The sequence below is a fragment of the Bos taurus genome, chromosome 10 (assembly GCF_002263795.3).
Source record: "Bos taurus isolate L1 Dominette 01449 registration number 42190680 breed Hereford chromosome 10, ARS-UCD2.0, whole genome shotgun sequence".
NCBI lineage: Eukaryota > Metazoa > Chordata > Mammalia > Artiodactyla > Bovidae > Bos > Bos taurus.
In genome coordinates this window covers 54743422-54767108 of record NC_037337.1, presented here as the reverse complement: position 1 = coordinate 54767108, position 23687 = coordinate 54743422, and the positions used below count along the sequence as shown (strand labels likewise).

Below are 23687 nucleotides of genomic sequence, written 5' to 3'. Positions count from 1 at the left end.
CACTTTTCACTTTCATGCATTGGAGGAGGAAATGGCAAACCCCTCTAGTGTTCTTGCATGGAGAATCCCAGGGATGGCAGGGCCTGGTGGGCTGCCATCTTCGGGGTCACACAGAATCAGACACGACTGAAGTGACTTAGCAGCAGCAGCAGCAGCTACAGTTACCATTTATATGTTTTATAGTTACAAAAGTGTTATATATTAATTAATCCACATAAGTGATCTTAAAGTATATTCTCTTAATTGGGTAAATATTCCCCTTAAAAGGTAAAATGTATGTGGAAGTACTTGGCACTGTAAAGTGTTAGATAGCCAACAAATTTCCTTCTCAAAATTCTTCTTAAGCTTTTAATTGCTTGGAAAACTGTTCTTTTCCTAGCATGCATGTCTGAATTAAGAAAGTATCAAAATCAACTATGAGTGAGTGAAAGTCACTCAGTTGTGTCCAACTCTCTGCGACTCCATGAATACACAGTCCATGGGATTCTCCAGGCCAGGATACTGGAGTGGGTAGCTGTTCCCTTCTCCAAGGGATCTTCCCAAGTCTCCCACATTACAGGCAGATTCTTTACCAGCTGAGCTATATCTGAATTTAAAAAATTTTAAGTATCAAAATAATGAAACTATAATATTTATGTGATGACCCATCCAAAAACTTGTGGGACTTGTCCAAATGAAAAATTTTAAAAGGACATACTATAACAGCATGAAATAAGAATACTGAGTTCTAGAATTCATTTTTTTCTCAGGCAAAATACAGTTGGTATGAAAAAATTTAAATTCAATGTTCCTAAGCCTTAATCAACTTTTCCCTGTACTTAAGTAGACACTGTCTGGTATTCATATGGGTCAATTTATTTGCACATGGACCATTTTAGTAGTTGTACAAAGGTCTTCTCCATTAAACCAGGTTTTCTACCATTGTTTGCTACTCTAGTGCAAGACACACAACCACAGGAAATACAGTAGTATCTGTAACAATTCTTTCTTTCTTATCCTCTCTCTCCCTCTTTAGCTACCAAGTCCTGTTAATTTTATCTCCTCAGTGTCTTTCAACCTCTCTCTCCTTTCCATCTCAATCCTCACCACCTAATCTAGGCTTCTCTCTTTCCTGGACCACAGCAATCATTTTCTAGTCTGCTTGCATTACTCTTACCCCTACTTCTCCTCTACCAAACCTCTTCTATTCACAATACTCAGAGTGAGCTTTCTGAAGCATGAATTATGCTCATGCTTAAAGTATGTCAATGGCTTCCCAATGTCCCTAGAATAAAACCAAAATCCTTAGTCATTTGTTACTTCATAAATATAAATTCAAAATGAACTCGAGATCCCTCTTTCCCTTTGTTTCCTTATCATTAATAGTCTTACTTCTCATGCCCTTTGGTAAATTCTGGTCATACTTACCTTCTCGATGGAGGACCTGCCACTCCCCTGCAATCCAGGCCTTCCTGGATGCGTACAATATAGTATAACGCGTCACAACTGTTTCTGGCCCATCAGGAGGTCTCCATGAAACCAGAGCAGTGTCGTCCTCTATCAATGTCACTTTCACTCCAACTGGTGGGCCTGCTGGTGCTGTGTGCACATGCAGAAAATATTGTATTATTAGGAGAGAATGGTCACTAAGTTACTCAAATACCTGGATAGGTACAGATGAGAGTTAGAAACACTAGCAGCTGCTATAAAAACATCTCAAAATCACAGCTTGCACAGACCATTAGTGATACAACAAAATATGATGTTTCTCTTCTTTACCACAAGGCTAATTTTATTTTTATTATGTTTAAAGCATTAAAAAGAATATAAAGGACGTGGTAGATTCCTAGATGAGGAACTGCTGAGTCAAAAGTTGTCAGCATTTTTAGGGCTCTTCATACTGTTTTGCCACAATGACAACTAGAAAGGTTTACAGTTCTACACTTACTACTAAAATGCATATAATGTATACTTAACCTGATCTAGGAAGCCACTCCAGAGAAGGCAATGGCACCCCACTCCAGTACTCTTGCCTGGAAAATCCCATGGACGGAGGAGCCTGGTAGGCTGCAGTCCATGGGGTCGCAAAGAGTCAGACATGACTGAGCGACTTCACTTTCACTTTTCACTTTCATGCATTGGAGAGGAAATGGCAACCCACTCCAGTGTTCTTGCCTGGAGAATCCCAGGGACGGTGGAGCCTGATGGGCTGCCGTCTATGGGGTCGCACTGAAGCGACTTAGCAGCAGCAGTAGCAGCAGGAAGCCACTCAAGAAAATACTTTTGAGACTGAAATATTCAGTTATTCTCCAAATGCTGTGAATCAGTGAGTTTACAGAACAGACTTTAGACTAACACCTTATATCTACAGAAGGTAGGGAAGTCTTGGGATTTCAGCTGATCCCATGTTCACTATGAGCTAAAGATGTGAAGAGCTGGATTTGAGCAACATGTCTATATGGAATATTGTCAAAACCATAGCAAAACAGCCCAGTGCTCACTTAAATAAATATCCACTGTTTTCTCTCAACATCATTAAAAAAAGAGCTGCAATGGTTCTTAGAGATCATCTACACATTCACCCTCATTCTAGAGAAAAGGAAAAGCATGGAGAGATACACCATGTTCTTCAATTGGAAGAATCAATATTGTGAAAATGATAATAGTACCCAAAGCAATCTACAGATTCAATATAATCCCTATTAAATTACCAATGGTATTTTTCAAAGAATTAGAACAAAATGTTTTACAATTTGTATGGAAACAAAAGATTCCAAACAGCCACAGCAATCTTGAGAAAGAAAAACAGAACTGGAGGAATCAGGCTCCCTGACTTCAGACTATACTACAAAGCTACAGTAATCAAGACAGTATGGTACTGGCACAGAGATAGAAATATAGATCAGTGGAACAGGAGAGAAAACCTGGAAATAAATCCATGTACCAATGGTCAATTAATTTATGACAAAGGAGGCAAGACTACAAATTCTTGTAAAGACAGTCTCTTCAATGAATGGTGCTGGGAAACCTGGACAGCTACATGTAAAAAATGAAATTAGATAATTCTTTAATACCATACACAAACATACGCTCAAAATCAATTAAAGATGGAAATGTGAGACCAGACACTGTAAAACTCTTAGAGGAAAACATAGGCAGAACAGTCTCTGACATAAATCACAGCAGTATGTTTTTCAATCTGTCTCCCAGAATAATGGAAATAAATACAAAAATAAACAAATGGGACCTACTTAAACTCAAAAAAGTTTTTGCATAGCAAAGGAAACAATAAACAAACCAAAACACAGCCCACAGACTGGGAGAAAATATTTGCAAATAATGTGACTGACAAGGGATTAGTTTCCAAAGTTTATAAACAGCTCATGATGCTTAACATCATCAAAACAAACAACCCAATTAATGAATAAGCAGAAGACTTATAATAAACATCTCTCCAAAGAAGACATACAGGTGGCCAAGAGGCACATGAAAAGATGTTCAACAGTGCTATTAGAGAAATGCAAATCAAAACTACAATGAGATATCATCTAACACCAGTCAAAATGACTATTGTCAAAAAATCCACAGACGATAAATGCTGGAGAGGATATGGAGAGAAGGGAACATTCCTACCCTGTTGTTAGGAATGTAAATTGGTACAGCCACTATGTAGAACAGTATGGAGGTTCCTTGAAAAACTAAAAACAGAGCTATCATATGACCCTGCAATCCCACTCCTGGGCATATACCCAGAGAAAAACATGATCTGAAAGGATACATGCACTCCAGTGTTCACTGTAGTACTGTTTACAATAGTCAAGACATGGAAGCAACCTAAATGTGCATTGACAGAGGAACGGATAAAGAAGATGTGGTACGTGGAATATTACTCAGCCATTAAAAAGAATGAAGTAACGCCATCTGCAGCAACATGGATGGACCTAGAGACTGTCATACAGTGAAGTCAGTCAGACAGAGAAAGAGAAATATCATATGATATCCCTTACATATGGAATCTAAAAAGAAATGATACAAATGAACTCACTTACAGAACAGAAAGAGATTCACAGGGTTAAAGAATGAACTTGTGGTTGCTGCGGGGGAAGGATGGGAAAATTAGGATAGGAAAATTAGGGAGCTGGGTTATTTACACTGCTATAGTTAAAATGGATAACCAACAAGGACCTACTGTATAGCACATGGAACTCTGTTCAACGTTATGTGGCAGCCTAGATGGGAGGGGAGTTTGGAGGGGAATGGATATATGTATATGTATGGTTGAATCCCTTTGCTCTTCACCTGAAACTATCACAACATTGTTTGCTAATCAGCTATACCCCAGTACAAACTAAGAAGTTAAATTTTTTAAAAAAGAGTATGGCACTGGCACAAAAATAGAAATACAGATCAATGGGACAGGATAGAAAGTTGAGAGATAAACCCATGCACCTATGGTTACCTAGTCTATGACAAAGGAGGCAAGTATGTACAATGGAGAAAAGGCAGTCTCTTCAGTAAGTGGTGCTGGGAAAACTGAACCAGTACACGTAGAAGAATGAAATTAGAACACTCCCTAACACCACACACAAAAATAAATTCAAAGTGGACTAAAGACCTAAATGTATGGCCAGACACTATAAAACTCTTAGGAGAAAACATAGACAGGGACTTCCCTGGTGGTTCAGTGACTAAGACACTATGCTCCCAACGCAGGGGGCCTGGGTTCAATCCCCGGTGGGGTAAACTGGATCCCGCATCCCACAACTAAGACCCCAGCACAGCCACATAAATAAATAAAAATAATATAAAAATACATAGGCAGAACACTTACATAAATCACAGCAAGATCTCTTTTGACCCGCTTCTTAGAGTAACAAAAATAAAAACAAAAATAAACAAATGGGACCTGATTAAACTTAAAAGCTTTTCCACAACAAAGGAAATCATAAGATGAAAAGACAACTTAGAAGGAGAGAAAATACTTGCTAATGAAGGAACTGACAAGAGATTAATCTCCAAAATATATAAACAGCTCATGCAACTCAATATCAAAACAGACAACCCAATCAAAAAATGAGCAAAGACCTAAACAGACATTTCTCCAAAGAAGATATACAGATGGCCAACAAACACATGAAAAGATGCTCAACAGTACTGATTATTAGAGAAATGCAAGTCAAAACTACAATGAGGTATCTCTTTACACCAGTCAGAATGGCCATGATCAAAAAAATCTACAAACAATAAATGCTGGAGAGGGTTTGGAGAAAAGGGAACCCTCTTACACTGTTTGTTTGTGCTGCTGCTGCTGCTAAGTCGCTTCAGTCGTGTCTGACTCTGTGCGACCCCATAGACAGCAGCCCATCAGGCTCCACCGTCCCTGGGATTCTCCAGGCAAGAACATTGGAGTGGGCTGCCATTTCCTTCTCCAACACATGAAAGTGAAGAGTGAAAGTGAAGTCGCTCAGTCATGTCCGACTCTTAGCGACCCCATGGACTACAGCCTACCAGGCTCCTCCGTCCATGGGATTTTCCAGGCAAGAGTACTGGAGTGGGGTGCCATTTCCTTCTCCGTACACTGTTGGTAGTAAATGTAAATTATACAGCCACTATGGAGAACAGTATGGAGGTTCCTTAAAAAACCTAAAAACAGAACGACTATATAACCCAGTAATCTCACCCTTGGGCTTATACTCAGAGAAAATCATAATTCAAAAAAAATACATGCACCCCAATGTTCACTGTAACACTACTTACATAGCCAGGACATGGAAGCAGTCTAAATGTCCACTGACAGAAGAATGGTACATATATACAATGTGGTACATATAGACAATGGAATATTACTCAAAGATAAAGAGGAATGAAATTATGCCATTTGCAGAGATGTGGATGGACCTAAAGACTGTCATACAGTGTGAAGTAAATCAGAAAAACAAATATCATATAACATTGCCTATATGTGAAATCTAGAAAAAGAATACAGATAAACTTGTTTGCAAACCAGAATAAAGACAACGACGTAGAGAACAAACGTACGGATACCAAGCAGCAAGAGGGGGTAGGATGAATTGGGAGACGGGGACTGACATATATACACTAACTAGGTATAAAATAGGTAACTAGTAAGATTCTACTGTGTAGCACAGGGAACTCTACTCAATGCTCTGTGGTGACCTAAATGGGAAGAAAATTAAAGAAGAGGGGATATATGTATATGTAGAGCCGGTTCATTTTGCTGTACAATAGGAACTAACACAACATTGTAAAGCAACTATATCCCAAGAAAAGTTAATTTTTTTAAAAAAAGGAAATGCTGGGACTTCCTTGGTGGTCCAGTGGTTAAGAATCCACTTTGCAATGCAGGAGATGTGGGTTAGATTCCTGGTCAGGGAACTAAGATCCCACATGCAGCAGAGCAACTAAGCCCATATGCCAAAACTAGAGAGCCTGCGAGTTCTGGAGCCCACACCACAACTAGAGAGCCCTGCACTGGAACGAAAGAGCCTACATGCTGCAACTAAGACTCAAATGCAGCCAAATAAATAAATAATTTAAAAAAAATTTTTTTTCCAGAAAAAGGAAATGCAGGTTTAGAGACATGAAACATTTTAGCAAGTGCTATAGGTAAGCTACAGAATTGGTGCTCAGTCAGGTATCATGTATACTGTACTATGCACAGCATCAAGCTACTACTCACATTAGGTTCTAATATGGCCTCCTAATATCATTAAATTGAAGAAGCAAATGGCAACCCACTTCAATATTCTTGCCTGGGAAATCCCATGGACAGAGGAGCCTGGCAGGCTACAGTCCATGGGTTCGCAAGAGTTGGACATGACTTAGCAACTAAACAACAACATCATTAAATACATTATTTACTTACTTCCATTTTAAATTGCCTGGGTGCAGCCTTGTACATTATACTTGTTCTTAGAAAATGTAGCACCCCCTAAAATGACCCTAAATTTAAGTTCACTTGCTTGTGCAACACATTGAGAGGAAAAATGTTTTTACTATAATAAAGGAAAAGAAACTTCAAAAGTTAAGAAGCAACACAAATATATACAGGTAGACTGGTAGGTGGCAACCAGGGTAGATTCTTCTTCAAAGTGAGACACACACACACACACACACACATCAAATATGTAGGTAAAACCCACAAGGAGTTGCTTTCTTTACCTTCCGGAAGTGTAGAGTGGTAGACAACGGGGCTCCAGGGACTGGAAAGTTGATCCACATGCAGTCGAACAGCAAATTCATATTTGGTGTTTGGTTCTAGACCTTGAACCAACATGTGAGTTTCTGATCTATAATAAGTAGTAATAAAATTGTTAGTACGTTGTTTCTAAAAGATTGTATTTCCAATCAATATAGGTTATTGTTATTATTACCTCTTCATTTTCTTTTTAAAAAAATTAGGAATCTAATTTGACTGTTAAAATGCTATATTTGATATTATAGAAATAAGCCTAAAAGTGGCCTCTCCAAGAGGAAACTAGGAAATTAAGAGTATAAATATGTCCCAAATCAAAGGGATTTCCTCTGAAATACTGGAAGTCAAATCATTCCTTTAAAGCATTTTATGGGTTTCTAACTATAACCTAGCAAACAGAATAACTAGGTTTATTTTTTGATGTAATCTGAAAATTGTCTCGTTTCCTTCTTTAAAAATGCTAAGTTTAGCTGATTGAAGGTCATTAATATTGATAGTTTCTTGTCTAATTTTGCTGTGTGAGTCTAGGGAAACAAAAAAAAATCATTTTTGAAAATTCAGTTTCAAAAAATATGGTTCTCAGATTGAATATGTAAAGATGAAATCTCCCACCACTGTATACATAAAACAGGTCCTGAGACAACTGCTTACAGCTGAAGCTCAAGCTGGCTCAAGATGGTAAAGAAGGAAGTGTGAGTGGGGAGGAGAGCAAAGAAAACAACCATTAATAGAAGTTACATACGTTTGAAGGTACAGAACCAAAGAAGCATTCTGCAGGCCAACAGGGTTACAGCGGATGGTGTAGTTAATCATCTGTGCAGTGGTGAATGCAGGCCTCCTCCAATGCAGAAAAATGGAAGATGAGGTGTTAGCCTTCGCATAGAGATGGTGGGGTGGTGGTGGAGGAGGAACCATGCGATCACGAACAGCTATTGAAAAAGACAATATTACTTTGGCACATGGCGTAATATTTAATACAGAAAGTCGTAAAATGGTAAAATCGTAACACCCCTCCCTTTAGGTCTTCATTCCATCAAAGGTTCACAGTGGTCTAGAGATACATCGTTCAAACCTGAGCGACTCTTCCATGAGTTAGATAAGGAATTAAATATTATCAATACTTAAAATGTAAAACAGAAGCACAGAGGAGTCAAGCTACCAGCCAAAAATATTCAGAAAGCCAGCAGTAGACTTAAAAACTAGACTGACATCCTCTTTAGTAGCAATAAAACCAAACAGCTTTCAGTAGCAATAAAACTGAACAGCAACTGGAAGGAAACAATTAGCCTCAAGGTTAAAGGAGATAAAAGAAAATATATGTAGGTATTCAGGGTTATTTTCCTAGTTTAATTTCTAATGATCTCTTGCATGCAAAACTAAAACAGGTTCTTATGATTAAACAAGTCTCAAATAGTTACTGAGTATGTACTTGGTTCCAAATTCTATGTTGAGTATCCTGGAAGATACAAAAGTAATAAAACCATCAAGGTATCCAAGTAGTAAAGACACTTAAATTTAAAGAAAGAAGAGGAGAAAAAAAGAGGATGAGTCTTACACAGTGAAACAAGCTAGTGCAGCTCTTACTTACACACGCATCCCGGTGTACTAACTGTCTGATCCGCCTGGTAGCCATCTTCTATGCTGTTGTAAGCCAGCAGCCTCACATGATACTTTCTTCTCGGGTCTGTAAAGAAACCAACAGGTAATAATTAGTTCCAGTTTTCTAGATGGAAACAAGGGTTCTATAGATATTCTAGATTTTGGTTTTAAAATATTCTGAATGAGTAAAAGCTCTAAATAAAATGAAAATTTTCTCTCTCCTTGTCCTACACAATGACTCAGCAATTCACCTTTGCTACTGTGACTAGACAGTCACAATAATACCAATTAATAAAATTTTACTTTATTTAACCTTACTTCAAACAAAAACATTACCACCACTGTTTTCTCCCTTCCTCAAATGACCAGACATAGATTCTTGATTTTAAAAGCCTTGGGCTGACTGATGGATTCCTTACAAGTGGTTAAGCTACATAGTTTTCTGTTTAGTTATTTGATGGTAGTTAAGTTAAAAGCATGGAAATCAAACTGAGATTGTTTTCCCCCTAAGAATTACAGCTGTCATTCTTTAGTACCTTTGAAAATGTTTACACCCGTGTGTTAACTTTATTTCATCCTATGCCCTTTCCTCACACTCACATTTCAGGTGAGAGCTGTATTTATTAAGAAAGATGAGTTGGAGCTCCCTCTACTGGAGATCATTAACTATCACAATACAGAAACTAAAAGTCTGCTGCTGCTGCTGCTGCTAAGTCGCTTCAGTCGTGTCCGACTCTGTGAGACCCCATAGACGGCAGCCCACCAGGCTCCCCCAACCCTGGGATTCTCATACATATTAAACAAAAAATTTTTTCAGGTTTTTGAGGAATTAAGTGGTTAAAAATTTTTAAAAATATACTTTAGGAGATATTTATGAAGCTTAATGATATAAATACATTTAAATGTTAGTGTTTATGGTAACACCTATAGAATAATACTTGCTTAAGGCAAAAATAAACATTATTCAGAAATAATGTAATTCTTTCTTCCCCACATCTTCATTGAGGTATAGTTGTTTAATATACAAATAAAATTTATACATTATATATATTTAAAGTATATAACCTTGATGTTTGATATGGGTATACATTGTGAAATGATCACTATAATCAAGTGAATTAACAGATAGACCCATTACTTCACTATTTAACCATCTGTGTGTGTATGTATATATGTGGTAAAAACATTTAAGATTTATACTCAGTAAATTTCAAGTATACATCATTGAGAACTACAATCACCATGCTGTACATCAGACCTCCAGAACTTACTCATCCTGCATAACTGAAACTCGAGCCATCTCCCCATTTTCCCCACCCCTGGTAACCACCATTCCACTTTCTGCTTCTGAGAGTTTAAGTATTTTAGATTCCATATATAAATGAAATCATGTCATATTTGTCTTTCTGGCTTATTTCATTTAGCATAATGTCCTCTATTTCATTTAAGTCATGAAAATGGTAAAATTTCTTTTTAAAAGCTGAATAACATTCCATTGTGTGTGTGTGTGTGTGTGTGTGTGTGCCCCATTTTATTTTTCTATTTACCTGCTAACAGGCATTCAGGTTGTTTTCACAGCTTGTCTACTGTGACTAATTCTGCAAAGAACATGAGGATGTAGATAACTCTTTGAGGTACTGATCTCATTTCCTTTTGATATATACCCAGAAGAGGGACCGCTGGGTCATATGGCAAGTCTATTTCTAATGTATTTCTACATTATAATTCTCTAAATAATAATAACATATATAAATAAATCCATAGGAATTTCACAAAGGAAAACAATTATCCTTAGTAGATATATCAAATGCGAAAAAAACCTTAGAATAATATAATAAAAATAATTCTACACTGAATTCAAACATTTAAAATCCAAAAACAAGATGTGAAGTTTACTAAATTTTCCAATGTAATTTAAGACTTTGTATAAATATTTTTGAAATGGATGCATTTTAATATTTAATATTAAATGCATTAAAAGGATATCCTAAAACATAAAATTTTTCTGTTCTGACAAAATTACACAAGAAAAATGTATACAACTTAGAACATTTCTGTACTTTCTAGATAGAAAGGTAAGAAGACTAACATTTCACCATCCTATAGAGAATCTCTTTTAAACAAAACACTGTAAGACATATGTTTGTTATTCCTATTTTATAAACCATCATACAAAAGTGTTAAGTAGCATGTCCAATGTCACACAAAACTGAACCAAGAACTTGTGGATATTTCTATGACAAAAATACAGGGCATTTAAATTTACACAAATACAAGTGCCTTTGTCACAGTAAGTATGTCTTCTGATAATGCATTTTAAAACAGAAATTTTCAAATTTTATAAGATAATTATCAGAAAACATAAACACATTTGAGTTTCATCACTGAAATGATCTCTAATATTCAGCCCTGAAATTCTAAGATTCAAAAGGCTTCTGTTCAGATCAGTGGCTACTTAATTTGAATCTGTTTTCTTCTTTCTTTCTTCCTATTGCTGTATTCATTAGTCAACTGAATCCAGAGACCCACATTACAAATTCTCCCTGTGAATGGGTACAAATGTAACTCAATCACCTCTCTGCAGAAGTTCTTCAAACATATTGCTTTATCCTATCTCTATTCAATTAGAAGAGTACCTTTAGGACAGCCTCCTGAGTGTGATGTGTTATGCCAGAAGTTACGAGACATAGAAAAGGAAGGATGAAACAGCATTTGATGAACGCAGCTCACGTTCTCCCAGAGCCAGACACAGATACAGCTAACTCGCCTAGAAAGCTGATTTTTTTGAGGGTTATGAGTAGAGGTAGAGAGATTAAGCTTTTTTCCACTGTGCAAACAGTCAACCAACACTTCATAAACACCTCTCCGGAATGGTTACTTATTTTTAGCCCTAAAATTGATTCTTCATTTTCCTCTTTTAAAAAAGTGAGCTGCTTACCCCAAGTTTTAAACCCAGAATTAACCTTTTTTGTTGCTGCCGATCAGACAGAAGCAGCTTAAATGTCCTAAGAAGATGAGAGAACACAGTTGGTTCCTCAACATGCCCCACGCCTGGCTATTACCCACTCAGCACAGACGCCAGCAAGCCCTACACCAGAAGAGGCAGCTCTTCTGAGGCCCCCTGGAAACCATCCACGTGGCCAGAGCAACCATCTCCAGCGCTGGGCTCCTTCCCCTTCAAGACCATGTGAGGTCAGGTAAAGGTAAACCACAGACAGGCAAATAAGTATTCAATACACTGAGTAAATGAGATTCCTTTCTCTCCACACAAAAAAGATAAAACATGAACCAGGATAATTTTGGAAATTATTTTAGTAGAAAAAATTTTTTTAAGATATACTGTGTGTGTTAATCATTCAGTCGTGCCCAACTCTCTGCAATCCCATGGACCGTAGCTCACCAGACTCCTCTGTCCATGGAATTCTCCAGGTTAGAATACTGGAGTCGGTTGCCATTCCCTTCTCCAGGGGATCTTCCCAACCCAGGGACTGAACCCGGGTTTCCCCCACTGCTGGCTGATTCTTTACTGTCTGAGCCACTAGGACATACTATGCTACGCTAAGTCACTTCAGTCGTGTCCGACTCTTAGCGACCCCATGGACTGCAGCCCACCAGGCTCCTCCATCCGTGGGATTTTCCAGGCAAAAGTACCGGAGTGGGGTGCTATTGTCTTCTCCGAGGACATACTAGGTAGGAAAAATAATGTAAAGGAAAGGGAAAATCCATTCACATTTGTTCACATGTGATCTATTCTTCATGCTCTATAAAGAATCTTACTTTAAAAAATAAAAAATACCAGGCTGGGGACCAAGCTGAGCTGTGGGCCGCTTGCATTTGCCATGTATTCCTCTCTCTTAGGCTATAAAAATATGACTCCAATTTTAAAATCTAGTCGCTGTATTATTTTGGTTTGTGAATCCAGAGACCCCAGGAAAAACCTGGCTCATTCTTGTTTGTCAATTCGCTAGAAATTTCATTTCATCTACTTTTGTAAATTTAAGAGGGGACCCAAGGACCAGAAGACCTCAAATAACATTAAGATGAGCACTGTTGGTGTTTAGCCATTAAGTCATGTCCAACTGTTTGCGACTCCATGGACTATAGCCCACCAGGCTCCTCTGTTCATGGGATTTCCCAGGCAAGAATACTGGAGTGAGTTGCCATTTCCTTCTCCAAGGGATCTTTCCAACCCAGGGATCAAATCCACGTCTCCTGCTTGGCAGGCAAATTCATCATTAAACACCAGGGAAGCCCATAAGATGACCATAACCAGGCAACAAGTTACCAGCTAAGAAAGAAAACAGAGAACAGTTGCACAATTAACAAAATTAAAGATACAGAATAAAAAAATAAAATTTAGGACCAACATGTTAAGTACAGTTAAGTGCACACATAATGAACCTCAGCAAAGTAGCACAAGTCATAAAACTCTACAGTTCTGCAAAGACCCTGTGATGATACAAAAGGGACAAAGCAGAGACTTAGGATCAATGTTGTGAAATGCCCTGGGGAGCGAGTTTCCAGGGCCTGTTAGAGGCCTTCTTGAGTCAAGCACTGCCACGTATGTGGTGCTTGGTTACAAAAGACTCAGCAGACTTAAACTCTGTGGTTTCAGGGGAAACCAGCAGAGTCAGGAAGAGCAGCCACAAAGAACAGCACAGGCCTCCTCAAAACCCAGTGAGGGAAGGAAAATGAGAAATGGGGGAGAGAGCTGGTCCCACTTCCTTCAAAACTCAATACAAGGGGCATAGAAATCACTCCTCAACAGGGCTAATTTCTTAACTGATCCCAGGGGTGATAGGTAGCATATGGATTTATGGTTAAACTTGTCTAAAGCTTTAGCAATATGTAAAGATGAAGGGTCAGGAAAGGAAGCCCAAATTAATTTAACACATATCTGGCTAAACATTTTGATACTTAACTCTGGAGTGTCAGTTTAAGTTAATGTGCTCAAGATCTCAGCCAAATTAACCTGTCTTTATTAGGGAGTCAACTTGTGGCCAAAATTGAAGCTCTCCTTTCTAAAACACGACTACGGTTCTACCTTTTATTTTTTCTCCACTGGTCCTAGGACCCACCTCTCTTTCTTCGCTTTGTTTCATTCTTACTATCAGTTCTTCTATATGAGTTTGTTTCACATAAGGGAGAATCAGAACCAGAAGTCTAGCTGGCCAAGAAAGAGTTCACAGGTATCAAATACACATCTATCAAGTGTCTACTAAAAGTCAGGCACTTTACAGAAGACTCAAGGATTAGAAAACTCTTAATTTCAATCTGCCAACAGGGATAGACTAGGAAATGAATATGTGTACTGTTTACCAACTGTATAACCTTGAGTAAGTTTCTTAGTTTTCTAAGCTTTATTTTCATTTGGAAAACAGGGATATAATCACTTATAGGAATTTCGACAGTATTAAATGAAATCATGCCTATTAAGGGCTTTGTACAGTTCCTATAATTAGTAAAGACAACATTACTGCTGTCATTATGTGAGTAAAGTTGCCTGGGATAACAGAAAAGGCACTACCAAAAGTAGGGTGCACTTAAATTTGGGGATCATCTTGCTGAAGGCAAATGGATATGAAGGCTATTCGTTCATACAAGCAAGGTTCAGACTCCAGAATATCAGCAAATCAGCAATTAGCAGACAATGAAGCTGAGCTCTAACTACCCTCTGTCCTCATGAACATTCCCAGGTTTGCAGAGCTGGCAAAAGCCCTCAAATGTGTATCAGAGTTGTACACATATTGAAGGAGCTGTGTTTTATGTTTATGGCCACTAAGAATGCTTGCTGTTGTGGCAACCACGTCACATGGTGTATAGTCCTCTTAGTGTCAAATCCACCTTCACCTATGTCTTCTATATTAATTGAGTACGTTATCATGTGTTAACAAAGAAACTACCTGATGAAGATAAATGCTTAGGAAAGCGACTTAATAGATTTCTTCCCTAATGGAAGAACAGTAGATTGTTTCATATAAATGAAGTATGGGAAAATCTGAGGACTAGCATTAGATACATCAAGCAGATGGACACAACAAATTGATTTATTGTTAATTATATCCAGTTTTAACAGTTAGGTGTTTATTACCTTTCAGCGACAACAACTTGGAGCAAAAAAAAACAAAAACAAAGATCAGTACAATGAGACTCCTTGTAATGCACAGGTCTTTTAAAGATGCACAAAGATTAAAACAGAACCTGCTTTAATTCTATTCTAAAACCATATGATTTAACAACCATGCATTAATTGTATCTTGACACAAAATCTTAAGTAACCTACTGAAAGTGTTGGTAAAATATCACCCACTTTTCACTGCAACAGGTTTTCAAAGACCACAAAACAACAAAAAACCCCTGCCTTCTTCCAGGGTTTTACTTAAAATAACTTGCATTTCTCTTCTCTATCACTAGATGGCATCTGTGTGCCTGTAAGGACAAGGATGACTCATCTAGCTATTAAGGTGGGAGATACTCTGATACCCACTGAAACTGATGAAAGAGCAATTCAAGTCCAGGAAATGCGATACTGCTTTGACTGTGCATGCTAAGTTGCTCAGTCGTGTCCGACTCTTTGCAACCCCATAGACTGTAGCCGGCCAGGCTCCTCTGTCCATGCGATTATCCCAGCAAGAATACTGGAGTGGGTTGCCGTTTTCTCCTCCAGGGCAACTGCTTTAGTTTCACCATATTATAAAGACTTGATGAAATGCAAAGCTGGAGAAAAGGGAATGGGCTGCCCTGGATCAGTTTTTGTCATACCCAGAAGTATTTCATGTGAACGTTAAAAACCCTGTGAGCGAGGTGCTGCTTTTGTCACTTGTCCTCTACAGGGTGCTGAGACAAACAGAAGACAACTTATCTAATGGCTCAGCACTACTAGGAAGCTAAGAGATGGTTTAGCAAAAGGGTTAAGGGCTGAGATGTCAGACCCAGACAGCCTGGATTCCAATTTACCTTGGTCATTACTGTGTAACTTGGGAAGTTTATTTTCTCTCTCTTTACCTTTGTTAAAGTAATCTATATGATGGATGTGATGATGATAAAGCATCTCTCTTGAGGCGGTGAGAGGAGGACAGAAACTGATTCACTTGAAGTACTTAAAGTAGTGACAGTGTATAACATCAACAATAATAATAACCTACAAATAAAAATGATATACAGATAAAAATACCGATAGTAATAAACTAATTATTAGAAACAACAGCACTGACTATTCACTGGAAGGACTAACACTGAAGCTGAAGCTCCAACACTTTGGCCTGAAGCAAAGAGCCGACTCACTGGAAAAGACCCTGATGTTGGAAAAGACTGAGGGCAGGAGGAGAAGGGTGAACAGAAGATGAGATGGTTGGATGGCATCACCAACTCAATTGTCATGAAGCTGAGCCAACTCCAGGAGATAGTGAAGGACAGGGAGGCCTGTCATGCTCCAGTCCATGGGGTTGCAAAGAGTCAGACACAACTTAGTGACTGAATGACAACGAGAAGCATCTTATGACCCCTAATCCCTCTTCCCTCTCATGTAGAAGGGCAGAATGGTATAATGGTGAAAGGACAGACCCTGGGAGCAGATAAGACTACTTGGGTTCAGATTGAGTTTCCTCCTCTATAAAATGGGGATTAAATGAATTTATATACATAAAATGATTTGGAAAATGTCTGGCACTGAGTAGGTGCTTTTTAGTTCTAAATAAATAAATGCAGAGGAGGGGGCTGGTTTGAGAATTTGGGGATTTGGATTTTAATCTTGGATTTAGTAGCAGTGTGGCTGCAAAGGTAGTCTCCATCCTGGCATTCAGTTTCCTTGTCTTTAAGATTACGAAATTGAAATACTTCAGTTGCTCTCAAATTTGTTTAGGTAATAATGTACTAGGGGAGTTAAGACAAAGATACAAATAAGCACCATGCAAGATAGGAGTAACTGGTGCAAAGAGATTTGTTGGAACTCTAAGGGAATTAAAAAAGAGGGGAAGCTTACTAGTAGTTTGGGGCATGGAGAGGACACCACAGAAGTGCATCTGATCAGAATTTGACCTTTTAGTAGGCATGGGGAAAAAAGAGATGGAGGCAATAGAGTATAAACAAAGGTTTGGGGACAGGAACACTAGGATCAAGGATGAGTGATAAAGAAGTGCTCAGTATAGGGTGCATGAGTGAGGGTCACAAAGAAAAGTTGGGCTGGGGGTGAGATCTCAGAGGGCTTTGAGAGCCAGGCTAGACATTGCAGATTTTATTACATATACTTGGGAAATAGCTGACTAAATGAGACTGTTGAGAGAAAGGATGAATAAGAAGGAGTATGCAAGTTCCCGAGTTTCCAGCCTGGGTTGACCAACAGAAATAGAAGAGGATATGCTCGGTGGAGCCAGTGACATGCCAAATCCGAGATGCCAGAGAAGCACTGGAGTGGAGCTGACCAGCAGGTGACTGGAAGTGTGGACTGGAGCCAACAGTTAGGATGAAGAACCACATTCAGCAGTCATTCACACCGAAGAAGGGGTGTTACAGGACAGAAAAGACAGCAACGACTAGAAACTGAGGGCAGGGAGGGAGGTGGACTTGAAGACTCATGAGAAGAACGAGGAAAGTAAAATACCATGGAAACCAAGAGAAGGCTGGTTGACAATATCCAAAGCTGCAGAGAGAGCATCAAGGGTAAGAATGACATTTGGTTATCTAGGTCCTTTAACAGAATAAATTCATCAGAAAGGGGTGAGGTTAGAGGCAGCAGGAAACATGGAGTTAAGGAGCAAGGAAGTGGTGGGACATCTGAGGCAGAGTTACGAAGGGAATGAAAATGCATTATTATTATGATGTGTAACAATGTTAATAGTGGTATCTGGCTCTATATGGCAAAATTTTAATTACTTTGCTTCCTGTAACTGTTCTACAATAAATATGAACTGCTGTGATAATAATATTAAAGAATTGTTGGGAAAATGTAGTACCTTTTATATGTCAACAAACTGCTACTGCTAAGTCACTTCAGTCGTGTCTGACTCTGTGCGACCCCATAGATGGCAGCCCACCAGGCCCCTCCGTCCCTGGGATTCTCCAGGCAAGAACACTGGAGTGGGTTGCCATTTCCTTCTCCAGTGCATGAAAGTGAAAAGTGAAAGTGAAGTCGCTCAGTCAAGTCCGACTCTTAGCGACCCCATGGACTGCAGCCCACCAGGCTCCTCCGTCCATGGGATTTTCCAGGCAAGAGTACTGGAGTGGGGTGCCATTGCCTTCTCCGATATGCCAACAAACTACTATATGTTTATTTGCATTTATCTTAAATAATACTTACAACAACCCTATAAAATAAGAATTATTATTTTTATTTTATAAATATACTTCTATATAAGTAAACTGACTTCCCTCAAAAAATTAACCCTGAAGGATGGGATGGGAAGGGAGGTGAGAGGGGGGGTTCAGGATGGGGAACACATGTACACCCATGGCGGATTCATGTCTATGTATGGCAAAACCAATACAATATTGTAAAGTAAAATAAATAAATAAAACTGGGGAAAAAATTAACCATTTTTTTCTATATAAAATACCCGCCATCTATTTCAAATCTCTTTGATTCTTTAGTATGCTAAAAATAAGCTGGGCTTACTGTAAGTTCACTTAGTATATCTTCTACAACATAGAGTAGTTGGGCTTTTTAAAACTTGCTTTTATTGTCCTTTGGCTTCAATACTGTGCTTATGGGATATGTGATAAAATCAGGGGTCCGTGGTTTTATAATCACGGGTGTTTAAGAAATCAGAGAGCAAAATTTGAGTACAAGTGTAAAATTAAGAGAACACATTCTAAAGAATGTCATCCTCTCTACTGAGTGGTTTTATGACTTCAACCCTTTTTCTGGCTTGATTCCGGGTTTAGGTTATCTCTAAAATAGGCTCTGAATAAGTGGGTGATATTAATATACATTCAAAGTAATCAAATACACAATTAGGAAAAAAAAAAAAACAAATAATCATACATTTAACCAGTAAGGAATAAAATTTACTTTGAGGAGAAAACATTTACAGAGTTTCAATTCTTCTGGATTTTGATCACTATTCTACCCTTGGGGCTTCCACTGGCACAGATGGTGCCAGTGATAAAGAACCTGCCTGCCAATGCAGGGGACGTAAGAGACACAGGTTCGAAAGTAAAAACTAGAAGACTCACTTTGTAGGAAGCTCTTACACCAATACTTTCCCCAAAATGCTATAAAGACCAAGTGCTCTCTGACTGGTGATAAAGACAGATGGTAAAACTAATGGACACCATTTATGGATTCTTTCCGATGGTACTGACATTTCTAGAAGTTTGGCTTCCTGGACAATGCATACTAGAAGACAATTATTTACAAAGTATTTAGCTGGGGACAATAATAAGAGATAACATCAGGGTCATGAAAACCAAGCCTCTGTTTCTTCTGGCTGGGGCTTGCTGGTGAGGCTCCAGAAGCCTTGACAAGAGCCAGGCCCATGTGGACAGATCAGAGGTGGACAAAATTAAGGGAAAACCTGAGATCAGGACCATGAGAAAACTCATACTCCACAGCAGTGAGTCCATCTCTGACATTTCTAACATTTAAACCTCATGAAGACAATGAGTTTTATTACCCATCCTTCAATGGAAACTTATCAGGTGGTGGGAAAAATAATCCTCCTAGGGCCAGAGTAAGGTAAAGCAATCACGTCTCCTCTGGACAGCCCCCTGCCACTTGTTCAATTTACAGACAGCTTAATAAAACATCTTAAGAGGACAAAAAGGGTTACCTTAAAAATCACTATGTATTACTTTAAAATACTTACTTAAACCACTGCTAAAGAAAGCTTTGCTTATACTAGCAACAGTGTAACAAGATATCCTCAAAGGATTAAAAATAATCAAATAAATTAGAATACACATGCAAAGGTAATCTGAAAGTAGCAATCTGAAAATCTGCTGCTAGAAGGTCAATATATGAACACTGTATAAGTATGAAATGCTCAGAATAAGTGAGAAAGGTGACATTTTCAGGGATGAAACTAGTGTCTGGCCAAATGTCCATTTTTAATTTAATCTTTTGTGCTACAAGGTTTTGTGTGAGCCTTTTCAGACCCATTGTTCCCCTGTGGTTGGACTGGAGAGCTCCTTGGTCTGGATAGCCAGGGTGACTGCACTGCCCCCAAGCCTGTCCTTCTAACACAATACCCCCATATAATTATTCAGAGAAGAGGCCAGCAGTACGGACCACTGTGACACCTGGGTCATGGCCTCTGACACAGAATCTGGGGCCAGACCAAGTCTGGTCCAACAGCAGAGGAGCAGAAAAAATGCTAAGGGGGATGGGTGGGAACAGAAAGCAGAGTGAAATAACTCTAAAACGCCATGTTTAAGCAAAGTAACAAAAACACAAATCACATTTGAATGATGTGGTTTGCCTTCAAGTTATCTAAACTGTGAAAGACTAGTGTTTCTCTTCTCTCTAAACCATGTTGCAAATTAGGAGAGCAAGTCTCTTCTAAGAGGGGTTTCTTTGTCTTGTATTATCAGATTTATGTTAAGCATGGAAAAAGCTAGTTCACGAAGGTTGAAATAATGCCTTACATAAACGTGCTAGTGTTCTGATAAAAGCAAAGGACTTTTAGCTAAAACAATGCAAATTTTAAACCTATATTAAAAGTTTATTCTTTTGTTAAATTGAATTTCTGTAAGGGACTGTTAATCACAAACATAATTCACTTCATTTGAATTTAAATTTAAAGAAAAGGTTTCTTTTTGTATGATCACCATGCCAAGAATGTTATAAATTTGTTCTGTGATAATACAGAATATTTATTTGAGTGTAAAATGGATAGAATGGCAGATGGAGTGGGAAATCCCCCTCTCTCCCAACTTTCCTTAAGTGTTCTGCAGAATAGCTCTCTACGGAAGCTGTTGGTTGAGTATTTGTCTAAACTTGAAATGACTCAGTTCCTTTTGTTCTGTACCTCCTCGCTCCAAGGGCCTGAAGACAAATAACACCTCTCACTCCCAGTAAAAACATCCCCTCTCCTACTGCGTTTAGGATAATTTGGAAGAAAGTTCTTTGTATATGACGTGTGAGAATTAGTTTCCTACCAAAGTAAGTATCCCCTATTGTTCACCTCTATTTTAAAAACCTTCCCCAAAAGACTGGGATTGTTTAGCAAAATCCAGAAGTATAAGGCTTTCCCAATTATACTGTGATACTGATATTTCTTTCTTAATTATGTGATTTCATTTTTATATATCTATTAGATTTTCAAGACTTTAAAAATCTATTTAAAAAAATCTACTTTTCATTTTTGATAAATGTATTACTTAGGGCTCTCTGGATAAGAAATATTTGGGGTTGAAGATTTCTACTTCAATATTGCCATGAGTGAATCTGATTTACATCCAAACACTGAGAAAACAAATCTGAAAATGATACTGGAGACTCCAACAAACACAGTTTTTGATCTTTTATCTTCTTTTTATGGCATTCCTTTCCCTTTGGGAATTTCTGTGGAAGAAAATCACCTCAACTGTCTAATTTTGACTGCCACTGAACCTCTCTTACCAAACCATCAATTCATGGAATTATGCCCGTGGTTGATAATTCCTACAGGCTGGGAGGAGAAACAGAAAGACTCCAAAAGAGCAGGGGCTTACCTGCTCTGTCAGTTTCAAAATTGATAACATCCTTATAGGAGGAGTGTTAATAAGGCTAGCCCGACCTATATGTTCCTGAATAATTTAAAATGAATAAATGAATGAATAAAAATGAATAAAACAGAGCAATTGCCAATGACAAGAATTTCAAACACCAGAAAAGTGTCAGAATTTGGGGGGGAGCATTTTAAGAGGCTATAAAATTTTCAAAGGAAGTTTACTTAAAGTTGTTACAGAAAATGAAGTAAATTCCTTTATGTTGATATTTCTATCAAGAGCAATCCTTACCCCTACAAACATCCAAAGTACTTGACTTATGCTACTATACTTGGCTTAGCATTTGTTTAAGTAGCTGCTCTGTCTGCCAACACACAGACACTGTCTGTCTGACATACATCATTGCCTTACAAACAATATTTTTATAGACTGACAGAGAGAGCCTATTCATGACAACCACATTTCCCCTGAAGCCATGAAATAAATTTCCTTCCAGGACTAACATTTCTCCCTTTCACTGTCATGGGCTCACCATGCCATTTTGACCTTTTTGTGAGGCAACATGAAAATACAATCTATCATCTCCTGAACCACGGTGACTTGGTTGGAGGTGCAGAGTTTCATGGCAAAAACATCTGTGGCTTGATAACCATTCCTCCAAATCTCAGCCCTCGGCAATTAAAAGCATGCTTACAGGATGGGAGAGAAGCAGGTAGACAGCTTGAAACCAGTCTAAAATTTCTTCTCAAGTATGAAATGCAAGCTGGTGAAATATAAGCTTCATCAGTGATAGTGATAAAACATTATTGTGTTATTTATTTATACCTCCTTTAGAACTCACAAAAAGCACTGTTACAGCAATTTATTTCATCTTTGCTGAATTTATCACTTTGAAATTGATTTTGATGTTAACAGATAAGAGAATTCTGAGAGTTTTTTGATACAAGCAGGTGCAGGTCATTACCATGTTACTTGGCTATAAGTGGTCCACCCAAATTTTATATAAATCTTAAGTCTTTCAGGTACTGAAAGACACTGAAAATGTTTGAGAGTGCTTGGCAGTTATTCAATAAGTCTTTAAATAGTTTTCAACACATATGATAGAGAATTAGAAACAATTTAAGCATGAGGAATTAAACTAAAAATATTTTCTGGTAAATAAAATATTCAACAGAAGACCTAAGTTTTCTTACATTCAACCTGAACTATATTATTATAGGGAATTCCTTGGCGGTCCAGTGGTAGGATGCAGCGCTTTCACTGCCGTGGCTTGGGTTCAATTCCCAGTTGGGAAACTAAGGTCCTACAAGCCATTGGTGGACCACCCCCCCACACACAAAAGAGATACATGATTATAAATATCATTTTATAAATATTCCATGGATAGAAGAAACATTTAGTTGTTTAAAGAAATAATTTTTTTTTTTTAGTTCCTCAAATATGCTTTAACTGGAGGGGCTACTCTGCAGGATAATAAAGAATCTGATTTTCTGAACTTTATTTCTCAGTAGGTAAAATTATATTACAATGTATACCACTTGACATAACTTTTAAATATCCCACATATCACTAGAAAACTGTTTTATATAATCTGTTATTTCATAAGTGCTTTTGTTTTAACCATGTGCATAATCATTGCATAACCACTCTCAATTTGAAGGAACTGATTAACCACACAGCACAGGGCATTTTGTAAAGAATCTGTCTGCAATGCAGGGGACATGGGTTCAATTTCTGGGTTGGGAAGAGCCCCTGGAAGAGGGCATGGCAACCCATTCCAGTATTCTTGCTTAGAGAATCCCATGGACAGAGGAGCCTGGTAGGCTACAGCCTGTAGGGTCACAAAGAGGTGGACACAGTGAAGCAACTGAACACACACAGTGCTTTTTTAACCTTTTAAATTATTTTTTAAACATTTTGATGTATTTTTCTTATTTATTATTCTCTTATTTGTATGTGCATATGTACAAGTATACATATACACAGTTTTTCTTTTGTAATCAGTATACTTTCCACCTAAATACTTGAACGTGATTCCCCTGAGAACAAAGACATCCTCGCTTATATAACTACAATACCATTATTACATCCAGTAGATTTAACAAAAACACGATTTTATCTGATATATAGTTTGTTTTTAAATTTCCTACTGATAATACCCTTTACACCCCTCATCTGCAATTCCTAAATCCAACTAAGGATCACTGCTTCTTCATCTAGAACTGTTCCCTGTCCTTTTCCTATCTTT

At 38.1% G+C, this 23687-nt stretch overlaps 1 protein-coding gene and 1 long non-coding RNA gene across 3 annotated transcripts in view; one reads left to right on the top strand and one right to left on the bottom strand.

The window, feature by feature from the left end:
* The window catches only part of PRTG (protogenin), a 152499-nt gene that overhangs the window by 21398 nt on the left and 107414 nt on the right, over window positions 1–23687 (bottom strand). The window contains exons 12-15 of the mRNA XM_005211772.5: window positions 8784–8879; window positions 7938–8124; window positions 7162–7289; window positions 1408–1578 (exon numbers count right to left, since the gene is read on the bottom strand). Of these exons, the coding sequence (XP_005211829.1) occupies window positions 1408–1578; window positions 7162–7289; window positions 7938–8124; window positions 8784–8879 (582 nt within the window). The remainder of the gene's footprint in view (window positions 1–1407; window positions 1579–7161; window positions 7290–7937; window positions 8125–8783; window positions 8880–23687) is intronic.
* LOC104973164 (uncharacterized) overlaps window positions 1–23687 on the top strand; it is an 80405-nt gene that overhangs the window by 3712 nt on the left and 53006 nt on the right. Inside the window, exon 1 of one of the 2 annotated variants that reach the window (XR_809313.4) lies at window positions 16305–17452. The exons of the other annotated variant lie outside the window; for it this stretch is intronic. This is a non-coding gene — a long non-coding RNA (uncharacterized lncRNA). Of the gene's footprint in view, window positions 1–16304; window positions 17453–23687 lie in introns of those variants that run through there. 2 annotated transcript variants of the gene reach the window in all.